This window comes from Bombyx mandarina, chromosome 11, assembly GCF_030267445.1.
Source record: "Bombyx mandarina strain Sakado chromosome 11, ASM3026744v2".
Taxonomy (NCBI): domain Eukaryota; kingdom Metazoa; phylum Arthropoda; class Insecta; order Lepidoptera; family Bombycidae; genus Bombyx; species Bombyx mandarina.
The window spans coordinates 18,830,001-18,842,114 of record NC_143218.1 but is presented as its reverse complement, the minus strand read 5'-3'; the positions used below and the strand labels follow the sequence as shown (position 1 = coordinate 18,842,114).

Here is a 12,114-nt window from a genome sequence, read left to right as displayed (position 1 = left end):
GGTAGACAGCGGCTTTGCTCTGCCGCTGGCATTGCTGACGTCCATGAGCGACGGTAACCACTCACCATCAGGTGGACCGTATGTTCGTCTGCCTTTTTTTATTTTTACTTTTTTTATTGCTTATGTGGGTGGACAAGCTCACAGCCCACCTGGTGTTAAGTGGTTAATGCAGGCCGTAGACATCTACAACGTAAATGCGCCGCCCACCTTGAGATATAAGTTCTAAGGTTTCAAGTATAGTTACAACGGCTGCCCCACCCTTCAAACCAAAACGCATTGCTGCTTCACGGCAGAAATAGGCAGGGTGGTGGTACCTATCCGTGCGGACTCTCAAGTAAAATACGACAATAAAAAAAAGGTGTTGTATCGGACCTGTACAGCGAGGTGTCCCCGGCGGGCGGCGCCGACCACGAGCACGGTGTCGCCGGGGCGCAGGCGCGCGCCGCCCTCGTCGCTCCACTCGGCGCTCACGGCGCGCTGCTGCGGGTAGCTCAGCTTCACGCCCCCCGACACGGTGTACGCGCGGGACGGGGGCAGCGGTGGGGGACGCTCCTGCAACACAACCTTTATCGTTACTAATGGTCCCCCGGTATTCGAAATTCGACTAAATTCTATTGTATTGTATCGGTAATTATCGACTAAAGTCTATTGTATCGATTCTATTGTCCAAATACTTATTATACCTACTTCTATTATATAATCACAGATTTCGCCAAGACTACACTTTAACAAATATTATTATAATAAAGACAAACAATATTTAAACTATTCACAATTTGACCACAGACTATAAGCATTAAGAAAAGTTTCACAATAAACAAATAGTATGCATGCGTGTGTGTGTCAAATACATGGTAGTGTGTGTCATGTTTTTTTTTATTGATTTATCATACATAATTTAAAAAAATATTAACATTCTCCACTCCTTTTCTATATTCTCTATAAGTGTGGGAAATTTCATACCACTCCGTCCACGCAATTTTCGTAAAAAGGTGTACAAAGTTTTTGATTTACGTATTAATATATAGGTATTATATACGTACGAGGTCGAGTCCAAAGAGCGAGCACGTTCGCTTAACGAGCGCGGGGTCGCACTTGTCGGCGGGGTCGGGAGGCGGGGTGCGCGCGATGGGCGCGGGGCGGGGGCGAGGCGCGGGGCGAGGGCGGGCGCGGTGCCGCCGCCACGCACGCTGTATACTCGCAGCGGCCGCTTCACGACGACCACGTCGCATCCGCTCTAACACCTGGATTATCTAATAGGTTAATACCACCATCCAGGACAGACCTCAAATATGACGCCTACGTACGTTGCCTATGATGCCTTGTGTAGCTAATAAAATGGCAGTTCAAAATTAAATAAAGGCATCATGGTGGATGATAGTACTGGCGAACAGTCTGTGAGGCTAACACTAGGTGGACAGGATTATCGTTAAGATTGACAGCTACTAAGATTGAAATTAATAGAGCTGATAAGAAAGATATAGATATATGAGACTATTACTAGTACGAATAGACCATAAAGCAGTGTTATTGCTACAAATGGTTTATTGGTGGACTGTAGCGTCGCTCTGCCTATTTCTGCCGGGAAGCAGTCATGTGCTCCGGCTTGAAGGGTGAGACAACCGCTGTACTATACAATTCAAACTTAAGTCACATATCTCAACATTGGTAACAGCATTTTCTTTGTGATGTCTATGGATTGCTGTGATACCCATTGTGAGCCGTGAGATCGTTCAGCTGCCTATTCAATAAGTAAAAAAATGGTAGAATCGTGCTAGAAGCTCAAGGACATCGGTGCCGTATATTTTTATTTTCTGGGTATTACAGCCAGACAAACTATTACCAAACACTTCTTCTGACGTGGTTCTACTGTGGGCACTTACAAGCTTACATAAAAAATATAACAAACCTGCCGCATCCCCTCACTGAGGAAGACGTGTCTCTTTCCAAGCGCCCACCGTACTGCGGCAGGGGAGGCGGGGGCTGGTGGAGCGGCCGCAGCCTGCACTGCCCTCAGTACCCGCCCGCACGCCTCTCCCTCCGCGCCCGCCACGCTCCCCGCGGCCCCCGCGCTCGCCCCGCCCCCCGCGCCGCGGCACAGTGCCCTGTACCGTCCGCTGAACGCACGGAAACGCATCCGGTGCGGGTACCCACTGGCCATTAGCTGCGTCGTTTCTAATATTTGTAGTGCACGGACCTGTCAATATTAATTTAATAACTGAGGCTATTTGGAGTCTATCAAATAATGAAAATACTATTACGACTTGAAACCACCAAAGTCGTAAATTGAAGTTTTGTGTTGTATGCGAGACAAAAATGACAGAAGTGGGTGTCAAAGCGAGTATTAAAATCATTATTGATGTTCTATCTATGTCGTTCCAAAATATCAAGCTTAGCTCGGTATCAAACAGGTGACGCCTTTATCGCTAGTTCTCACCTGTCGCGCTACAGTCGTCCTTTCAAAGAGCATTGGTGTTTCCGTAGAGTTAGCCCGCAAACAGCGCACGAAGTGCGGGCGAGCGTGCACGAGCGTACGGAGCAAGTTGTCGAGACGCGTGTGGAAGTCTTGTGTGAGTGTCGAGCCTGCTTCTGCAGCAACTGTGGGGGACGCACGGAAGAATCCACCCCCAGAGTTCGCTGCCCCGCCTTGTGCTGCCATGGCCTACGACAGACATATAAACAAAATTAAAACGCCATGCTTCTAATATTCGGCATTGATTTCTAAACCGGATATTCATATTTTGACATTCAAACACTATTTTAAGTAATATCCGACTTGTAATCAATGGTTTTGGTTTGAAAAAATTTAATTCTTTTATTTTACTTTTTGGAAGCCCAGTCTGAACAAGGATATGTCATAGTGCTCGGGAAACACCATAGAGTTTATTCCAGAGACCGTCCCAGAGGCACCAAGCGATCCGTGAGGCCAGGGATATCGACAATCCGAACGAGGGCCGTTCGAATTCTTATGGAGTCAAATGGAAGTAGTGTGTACTCGGGGATCCCAACCCAGAGGAGGGCAGTATTCCACGTATTGCCAGGCCTTGTGATTTATAAAGCACCAGTCTTTGTCCAGGCGTGAAATACCACTTCGCTTTGTTGACACTTAAAATGTTAGTGGTCAATTTGGCTTTGGCTTCCATATGACTCCGATACTGAATACCGTTCAAAACATCGACCCCAAGAACCCCTACACTCGCGGAAGGTTGCAGGGATAATCATTTAAATTGCAGCGCTATGATGAAAGTCTTTTCTTCACAGTGAATGTGTAATACTGCATGCATAACTGAACAAAATTCAGTTCATCCCACTCGGTGACCCGCCCCAGAGAATTCTGTCGTTAATCGCCTCTTCCGCTCTGCTAGTAGGCACGCGACAAACTATGATATGATATGTTCTGGCACAAACTATTAGGCATTACATAGTTTGTCCCAGAAAAGTGATACAAAGTAAAGGTGATTTTATGATTATGATTGTATTTAATTAAGTGCTTACTTTAAGTTCAGCCCCGAAAAGATGTGTAGCAAAACCAAATTCACAGGTTCCAGTTTCGAAGGCGGCAAGGAGGTCGTCAGGGACGGCGTCGCGATTAGCTTCCAAGAAGTCCACCGTGTCGTATGCCACTTCACCAGCATAATGCCGCACTGCAAACCTTCGAGGGTGCGGTGGACGAGCCTCCGCCAGTCGTGGATGACCTCTGTGATCAAAGGATACTACGTAGGGATGTGAAATTATGACCCTAAATATGAAAACAGATTAGTAATGAATTTACCTGTGTGCTGTTTTAATACGCACTACGTATTGTTCTGGAGTACCACGGGCTCCACATTCTGCGTCCAGTGCAGCAAGCAGTCCGCCTCGCAAGGATGACACCAAATCAATACACGGCACATTGTCCACGTATTCCACTTCGAGCGGACATGCCACACCTTCCTCGCGACAAGATTCAGCGGCAGATTTGAACACGTGCGTATTATAAAAGTGTTGCATTGTTTCTGCGCACAGATTGACGCACAGGTGCTCCAGTCGACTCGGGGCTGCGTCCTCGAAACCGAACATGTCCAATATCCCCACGAACCCATCAGTGGCATGTCGTACGGCGTCATTCAGCGCAGCCATAGAACGAGCGCCCGCTCGAGACCCGCCTGCAGATGACGCTCGCCGTGCTTCTTGCGCGTGCACCGATTCAGTTGAATCCGACGAAAGCGTTCCTAAAGTAGATCCTAAGCGTTTCAACGAATTGGCTCTGCGCACTATAGTCGCCACTGTTCGGCAATACAATGCTTTGGCCAGTGCATCGCGCGCTGATGAAGCCGCCGCTGGAGTGGCTGGTACACGCACCGATCGCGCAGATGAAGTCCGAGGTGGAGCCCGCATTGCCAAGCCTCGTAACAATGCCGGCGCTGCAACTCCTAGCAGAGCCGCGGCCGCTGCTAGTTCTGCTTCGCCGGCTGGCTCGGCCCCACCTTCAGCGCTCTCAACGAACTGAACGTTGCCAAGTAATAGGACAGCCGCTAAAACTCGTACTACGTCAAGGAACGGTATACCGAGAATAACGAGACAGGTTTTCCACGCATGGAATCTTGCAGCATCTTCTGGCTCTGCTCTACGGTGATGGGGGGATGCTAGATACCTGTAAAATTAAAATCTTATTAACGGATATTTAAAAACGAATTAATAAAAAAAAAAGAGTATACTTGCCTTAAGTCCTGAGCGGAATAACCTTCAAGATGAAGTTGCGATCGCTCGTCGGGTGTGAGTCCGGCCAGCATCTGGTAGAAGATGTGATAGTTTCGTTCGCCAGCTGGAGGGCGGACCACTCTGGTCTGGTCGAGGAAGTAACAGTGGATCTTTGTACGATACAAGGCTCCGTCGGTTACTTGGACCTCGATGAAATGTCCCTGGAAACAAATTCCAGTTTCTATTACTACGTGACTCCTGCGAACTTTAAATTTTATATAATAAAGCAATTAAGAACTTTCTGTACCGTTTTCAATCTATACTATACATAAAATTATGTATGATTTTATTTTTTTGTTGCTGTAATAGGCAGACGAGCGTACGGCCCAACTGATGGTGAGTAGTTATCGTTGCCCATGGACTTCAGCAATGCTAGGGGGAGAGCCAAGCGGCTGCCTACCGTTTTGGTAATACTTACTATACGGGACGAATGCGCATTAGCCGGTGTGGCGGCCGTGCCCAAAGCCCTCAGCACAGTAAAAGCCGCCGCGAGATGCTTGAACGCATCCGTTTCGGGGCCTCCACCGGCCACGTCGAAGAGCCTCCTCAACAACACCATTGACGCGTACGTCTTCCCTGAGCCAGATACCCCTGAGAGAATGATCGCCTGAGGGTACCCTGAGTCCGCCTGGTGCCTCACGGCGTCGTGAACCAGTCGGGCTAGCTCGGGCCGGTGGGCGCGGGCCGCAGTCAACGTTAATGCGTTACAGGTGTCCGTGTATGGATTTACCGCGATGAGGATTGGTCCGATCATCGTCTGTAATAGATTGAGAATTACGAGTTAAATTAAGCACATCGATTCATTTACACATGTAAAACATTTCACATGAAACGCAATTGGATGTTTGGCACAGTTCGAAACATAGTCAAATAGTTAGGTAAAGCTAAATGTAATTTAGTAATTTCTTAAGTAAAGTAGTTACTTCCGATGTTTCGAATACACCACAATTTCGCGGTCCTAAACGACTAAGTGTTTTGCTCGTAAAAAAATGATATTGTTTTAACTGACATATTTAATACTAGCGACCCGCCCTCGCTTCGCTTCGGAAACATTAAAACACACATGAAACCAAAAAAAAAAAAAAAATTTAAAAAAAAAAAAGTAGCCTATGTTCATCAGGGACAATGTCGGCTTCTAATGGAAAAAGAATTTTTCAAATCGGTCCAGTAGTTTCGGAGCCTATTCGAAACAAACAAACAAACAAATCTTTCCTCTTTATAATATTAGTATAGATTGTGCTATTCTAATAATAATTAATAACTGAAAACAAATCACGCACGGTCATCCCGCCTTCGATTAGGGTTCCCTGTGTGCCTTTGTATGCAGACGAGCATACGGCCCACGTGATGGTGAGGGGTTACCGTCTCTAATATACATCAGCAATGCCAGGAGCAGAGCCACGCCGCTGCCTACCATTAAGGACTTTCCGGAAGTCTCGTTTCAAGAAGGATTGTCATAGCGCTCGGGAATACTTATATAACTTTAAATATATAGATAATAAACACCCAGACCAAGAGCAAACAAACCTGTTCATCACACGAATGTTTGACCTATGTGGGAATCGAACCCCTCTGCGCAACTGTCAGGGCCGCTAACTACTACACCAACGAGTCACTTAAAAGTCGTGTAAATTATAAAAATAAAGCTTTTATTTTAACGTATCCTTTTATTTATATTAATATCTATATTTGTGTTCATACGTGGAACGGTAAATAGTAATTATTTAAGGTTATATATTAAAATTAAAATATACGCCCCGAATTAAGAAACTATGTGAAGTGCGTTATAATTATTTTATATAACTTAACTATAACTTTTTTGTTATGTTCTACGATATGGGAATATTTCATTTTATAGTTTTATAATATACTAGCTATACCCGTCCGCTTCGCTGGGCATTTAAAATTAACATTATTATTTCTCACCCCCACAAAGATTCTCATCATGAACGCCAACGCAACTGGTATAGGAAGTCTAACACTCATATAAATATTAGCCTATCCATTAAGTACATGTATTTTCTACATGGATACCAAGTTTCAAGTCAATCGGATGCACGGTTCAGTAGTTATAACGGAACATCCGTAAAAACCACTGTAGATTTTTAATTTGTATAGATTACGTTGACAAACAAGCGTATTTTGAATAGAACTACACAACGAAGCCCGGCTTCGCATTAAATGGGTCGACGTTCGTAATAGCTGTTTCGAGACTCGACCGGGCACAATTTACCTGCACGATCTCCGACAACCGAACCGGACAAGCACACCTGCGCAGCGCTGTCGCTCAGCACATTCAACATACGCGCGTAGTATCTCCGTTACTCGATTTAACCCACCGTTTTAAAATCTACTATTAATACATATTTATTTAAAGGAAAACCTTTATTATGTAAAACTCTTTGGTTTTTCTTCTTCTTTTCTATTTCTTCCGGCACGGTTTGTGCATTAGCCAGTGTCAAGTAATAAGATTTTTATAATTCGCCGTTTTAATTATTTACAGTCTATGATTATTATTTTTTATTGCTTAGATAGATGGACGAGCTCACAACCCACCTGATGTTAAGTGGTTACTGGAGCCTATAGACATCTACAACATAAATTCACCACCCACCTTGAGATATAGTTCTAAGGTCTCAGTATAGTCACAACGGCTGCCCCACCCTTCAAACCGAAACGCATTACTGCTTCACGGCAGAAATAGGTTGAAGCTTTAAATGATGTGTGTAGAAAACTTACATAAAACTTATTGTGATAGAATCTCGCCTGCAACGCTCTAACGACCGCGTCTTCTGTGAGCGGTCCTCTTAGATGTATGAGGTCCTCCACGTCGCTTGCGCTTAGACCGCTCACTCCGCTCGCACCGCTCGTCCCACTCGTGGGAGTGGGGCCCGCGCTCGCTTGTGGTGGGGCGGCCGGAACGTTCCGCCATCGCGTTTCTACATTCAAAAATTTGTACTCATTAAATTATCTTAACTTATACCTCAGGGTGGGCGGCAGCATTTATGTTGTAGATGTCTATGGACCCCGGTAATCACTTAACATCAGGTGGACCGTAAGCTCGTCCGCCCATCAATGCAATAAATAAATAAAAAATATAACAGAGACTTCGACCTAATGTTTCAATATGGGCGGCGGTGTTCACGCCGTGCTGTGTGTGACCTGAAACATGGTGGTCCCTGATCTCATCTACAGCAATATTACCAGGAGGAGGTGGCAAGGGGTGAAGCGGTGGGGCGGGCGGTTGTGCGGCGTGCGGCGGCGGTGGTAATAAGTGCGGCGCTCTCGGCGGGACGGCGGGTTGTCCGGTGCTAGTGCCGGCAGTAGGGGCCGCCCCGGCAGCCGCCCCCCCAGCCGCTCCCACGTGCAAGTGGTTGCGGAGCGTCACCAGCTCCGAGCTCAGACTCAGCAGCCGTCGCTGCAGGTGCACCGCCTCGTTCGATGACGACGCGTCTACAACAAACATAGTCATTTGGTTATGTAACAGAAATGAAAACTGTTCATTCCCGGCGGACCGAATGGGAAACAGTCGACGTCGCCCAAAACACGTCATTTCGGATCCTCCCGATCCACTAACGGAGTTTTTAGCTACCCCAAACACCGGTCACTGTTCTCGTCGAACCCGTCGCTTGCGACGAAGGGCTCGGCGAGTAAACTAACCCACAGACACAGACTGAGTTTCTCGTCGGATCTTCTCAGTGGGTCGCGTTTCCGTTCCGGTAGTAGATTCTGCGAAGCACTGCTCTTGCTATGGCTAGTGTTAGCAACTTCGTCAGGTTTGAGCCCTGTGAGCTCATCTACTTGTTAGGTTACGCTGACATAGCCTCTCAAGGCTATCAGTATAGGTAAGATAAAAAAAATAGAACTGTAAAATCTTTTAGTGTAAGGACTTTGTCCGTCAAATCGTCTTTGTTTAATGTGCCTTGATACAAAGACGATGTCGAGTTGATTTTATACAAATCCTTAGGGTAATAACCGTGGAAGATACAAAATACAGAAAGCAAAAATCAATTGTATCGTGCCAAAACAAATTACTTCCAATAAGGGGTGTTAAATAAAATGGTAAAACGATTTAGTTGTATTCCATGAAACCTAAAAAGGGTTAATAATTTGTTTTAATTTTCTTAACCGTCTACAAGAAAGAAGTTCTAAACTCGACTATTTTTTTTTTGTGTTAAGTACCTCAAAACTTTTCTAGGCGAAACTATAGTGATTTTTCTTTTTTTACTTTTCAACCTGGTGCTTCTAATGTTATTAATTTTTAAGTTATTCTTAATAATACATATTTCATTTACTTAGACTACATTGATGACGTTCAAATTTTTTTTATTATCGAAATAGAATTTCTGTACTTGTTAAAATTTTATATTTTTATTTATAGAGTTTTCGTTTATATATCTGTAACGAAAATTTGATTTTAATAAGTAATAATATTTTGCCTGAACCCGCGTAGAGAAACAGGACTGTATCATACGGTCGGATTCCGCAGGGCTGCCGGGATTCAAACCGGTTCGGGCATGTTTGTGTCCAAACACTACAGAAAAGTTTCATAATATTTCGAGAATGCTCAACTGTATATGTGTGTTTTTATGTTTAATCATTAAAATCGAGACGATTTATTCTTAAATTTTGGTAAAAAGGAAAATATTCTAAGCACTCTAAGAAATTCGTACCTGGGAAACGTAGACATTATATCAAAAAGTCATTATAGTATGAGTAATATTGTATTGTAGTTTAAAAAAACAACCTTAAATAACAAACAAACAAAATAATTTAATATTTTTTTTAAATCTCGATTATCTTAAAGTAATAAAAATTATAATTGTATTAAACATTTTGAAAATTCATCGGACCTCTTAAAGTTACTACAAAATGTTTTGAAACATTCTCTTGCACGGATAGATATATGTAGTTAGATATAGGTCACGTATAATAACATCCACCCGTTGAGTTTCTGCCGAATCCTCTCAGCGGGTCGCAATTCCGATCTGAAAGTAGATGCATTCTCGAAGCCGCTCTCAACCTGTTAGGTCACCTTTGGAGGGCTTGGTCAGCTGATCGCAGACCCCGCCCCTCTTGGCTGAGCCCATGCTAGCTCACCCATCTGACGAAGGTGGAAAGGCCTTCGAACCAATTGCTATCCTTCCATTGCAAACACCTAGCATAAGCATATGTTTTTAATTAACATTTTAGTACATGATCTAATTGTACAAAAGAATAAAGATATTGGCTTCGGAGAAATTCAGAATGGCGTGGATTATGCATAGGTGATAAACGATACTGGTGGTAGGACCTCTTGTGAGTCCGCGCGGGTAGGTACCACCGCCCTGCCTATTTCTACCGTGAAGCAGTAATACATTTCGGTTTGAAGGGTGGGGCAGCCGTTGTAACTATATTTGAGACCTTAGAACTTATAGCTCAAGGTGGGTGGCGCCTTTGCGTTGTAGATGTCTATGGGCTCCGGTAACCACTTAACACCAGGTGGGCTGTGAGCTCGTTCCACCCATCTAAGCAATAAAAAAAAAACGTATAAAGCAATTTAGTTGCAGCGTTTAGTTTGTTGTTCTGAATGCAAATCAAGTAATCCTAACATAAACAGGAGTCTGTATTTTTATCGTATTTTTAATACAGCTTGTAATAAACATTATAAGTTGAGTAATTAGTGATGGTAGGACGTCTTGTGAGTTAGCATGAGTAGGTACCACCACCTTGCCTTATTTCTGCTGTAAAGTAGTAATGCGTTTTGGTTTGAAGGGTGGAGTAGACGTTGTACTATAAGAACTATAAGATACTATAAGATAATACGTCCGGTAACCACTTAAAACTAAGTGGGGCTATGAGCTCGTCCACCAACCTAAGCAATAAAAAAATTTAAAACATAAGACATTAATTATTTTGAAGCCAATAAATATCCTTATTATTTTACAATTAGATAATTTAATAAAAACAAAATGTAATGTATATTAGAAAAACATACGCTTGTGAAGGTATGTATCTACAAGATAAATAGAGACTATATATAATAAATATTACGAGACCGAGACTAATAATAAATAATATTATAACTATACTTATATCTCAAGGTGGGTGGCGCATTTACGTTGTAGATTTCTATGGGCTCCAGTAACCACTTAACACCAAGTTGGCTGTGAGCTCGTCCAAGCAATAAGAAAATAAATAAATAAATAAACTAAAAATTCCAAAACAAAGAAGACAATTTTAACTTGTAGCTCTGTACATAGACACCGTTCTAATGTGAAATTACATTTAATAGTCTCCACGTGACCAAATGAATGAAAAGCAGTAACCCTTCGTAATTTAAACACGTTGAGAGCTATAGCAATCATCATTATATATTGAACCGGTATGTATAATTTGTATTTACCGTTAGCTAAAGTTAGCACTAGCCGGCCTTGTTCGACACAAAATAAGATTGAGAAAATTCCGATTGTAGTTTTAATGACGATGCCAGTAAACAGTTTATAAATTTAGTTAAACTAAAGCGATCACTAATACACACGTCACTAAAGTCGGTGTATCGACAAGAAGGTACTAGATGCATTAACAAAAAAGTTCTCAAAAAATTCTCTGGACGTTTTTGCTGGTACTGTTGACAGTTTTAGACGAGAAGTCTACATACAGCCTTGCTCGATGAGTTTTTTCAATTATGTAATAGCGTATTTCGTAGCAAATGTGTAATAATTTAAGGTCTTCATGTAATGTTATATATAGTTTTTTTTTGTTTTTTTTTTTTTATATAATGAACCGCTTTTTTTTATGCACGCAGTCGGCACCTGTAATTGTGTTAGCATTTAGTGTGAAATCAATGTATATGATTCCTGTAATGTTCTGTGCTACTGTATAACATGTTGGTACAAAATAAATAAAATAAAAAAATAAATTACAGTAAGTTAGAGGATATTTAATTCATAAAATTTGACTGCGTTCGATTTTGACTGACTACGCTAGATTCAGTAATGATTAAATATATTTGGGGAGGAATCTAAGCCATATTTTCTCTATAAGTAGTAAAACAGTTACCGAAGATTTTCAAATACAATACAATAAACACATTATTTTACTTTTAACTAATTAAAAAACTACACAAGGCGATGGACAATCTGCACGAGGAACAGGAAAGACATCACAGGGACTATGTTTTTAAGATAGTTTTGAAAGAAAACAATTATTATTACTATACAAGTACTATACAGTATTGAAGTCGTCGTGGCCTAAAGGATAAGACGTCCGGGCATTCGTATGAAGCGACGCACCGGTGTTCGAATCCCGCAGGCGGGTACCAATTTTTCTAATGAAATACGTACTTAACAAATGTTCATGATTGACTTCCACGGTGAAAGAATAACATCGTGT

At 42.7% G+C, this 12,114-nt stretch overlaps 1 protein-coding gene across 3 annotated transcripts in view; it reads right to left on the bottom strand.

Moving 5' to 3' along the window:
- dachs (unconventional myosin-IXb-like dachs) overlaps positions 1 to 12,114 on the bottom strand; it is a 64,261-nt gene that overhangs the window by 4,421 nt on the left and 47,726 nt on the right. For all 3 annotated transcript variants that reach the window (XM_089731149.1, XM_089731150.1, XM_089731151.1), the window contains 10 exons: positions 7,945 to 8,193; positions 7,480 to 7,679; positions 5,159 to 5,497; positions 4,702 to 4,901; positions 3,773 to 4,633; positions 3,496 to 3,697; positions 2,438 to 2,662; positions 1,910 to 2,197; positions 1,044 to 1,244; positions 373 to 552 (listed from right to left, as the gene is read on the bottom strand). In XM_089731149.1, coding sequence (XP_089587275.1) covers positions 373 to 552; positions 1,044 to 1,244; positions 1,910 to 2,197; positions 2,438 to 2,662; positions 3,496 to 3,697; positions 3,773 to 4,633; positions 4,702 to 4,901; positions 5,159 to 5,497; positions 7,480 to 7,679; positions 7,945 to 8,193 — 2,945 coding nt within the window. The remainder of the gene's footprint in view (positions 1 to 372; positions 553 to 1,043; positions 1,245 to 1,909; positions 2,198 to 2,437; positions 2,663 to 3,495; positions 3,698 to 3,772; positions 4,634 to 4,701; positions 4,902 to 5,158; positions 5,498 to 7,479; positions 7,680 to 7,944; positions 8,194 to 12,114) is intronic.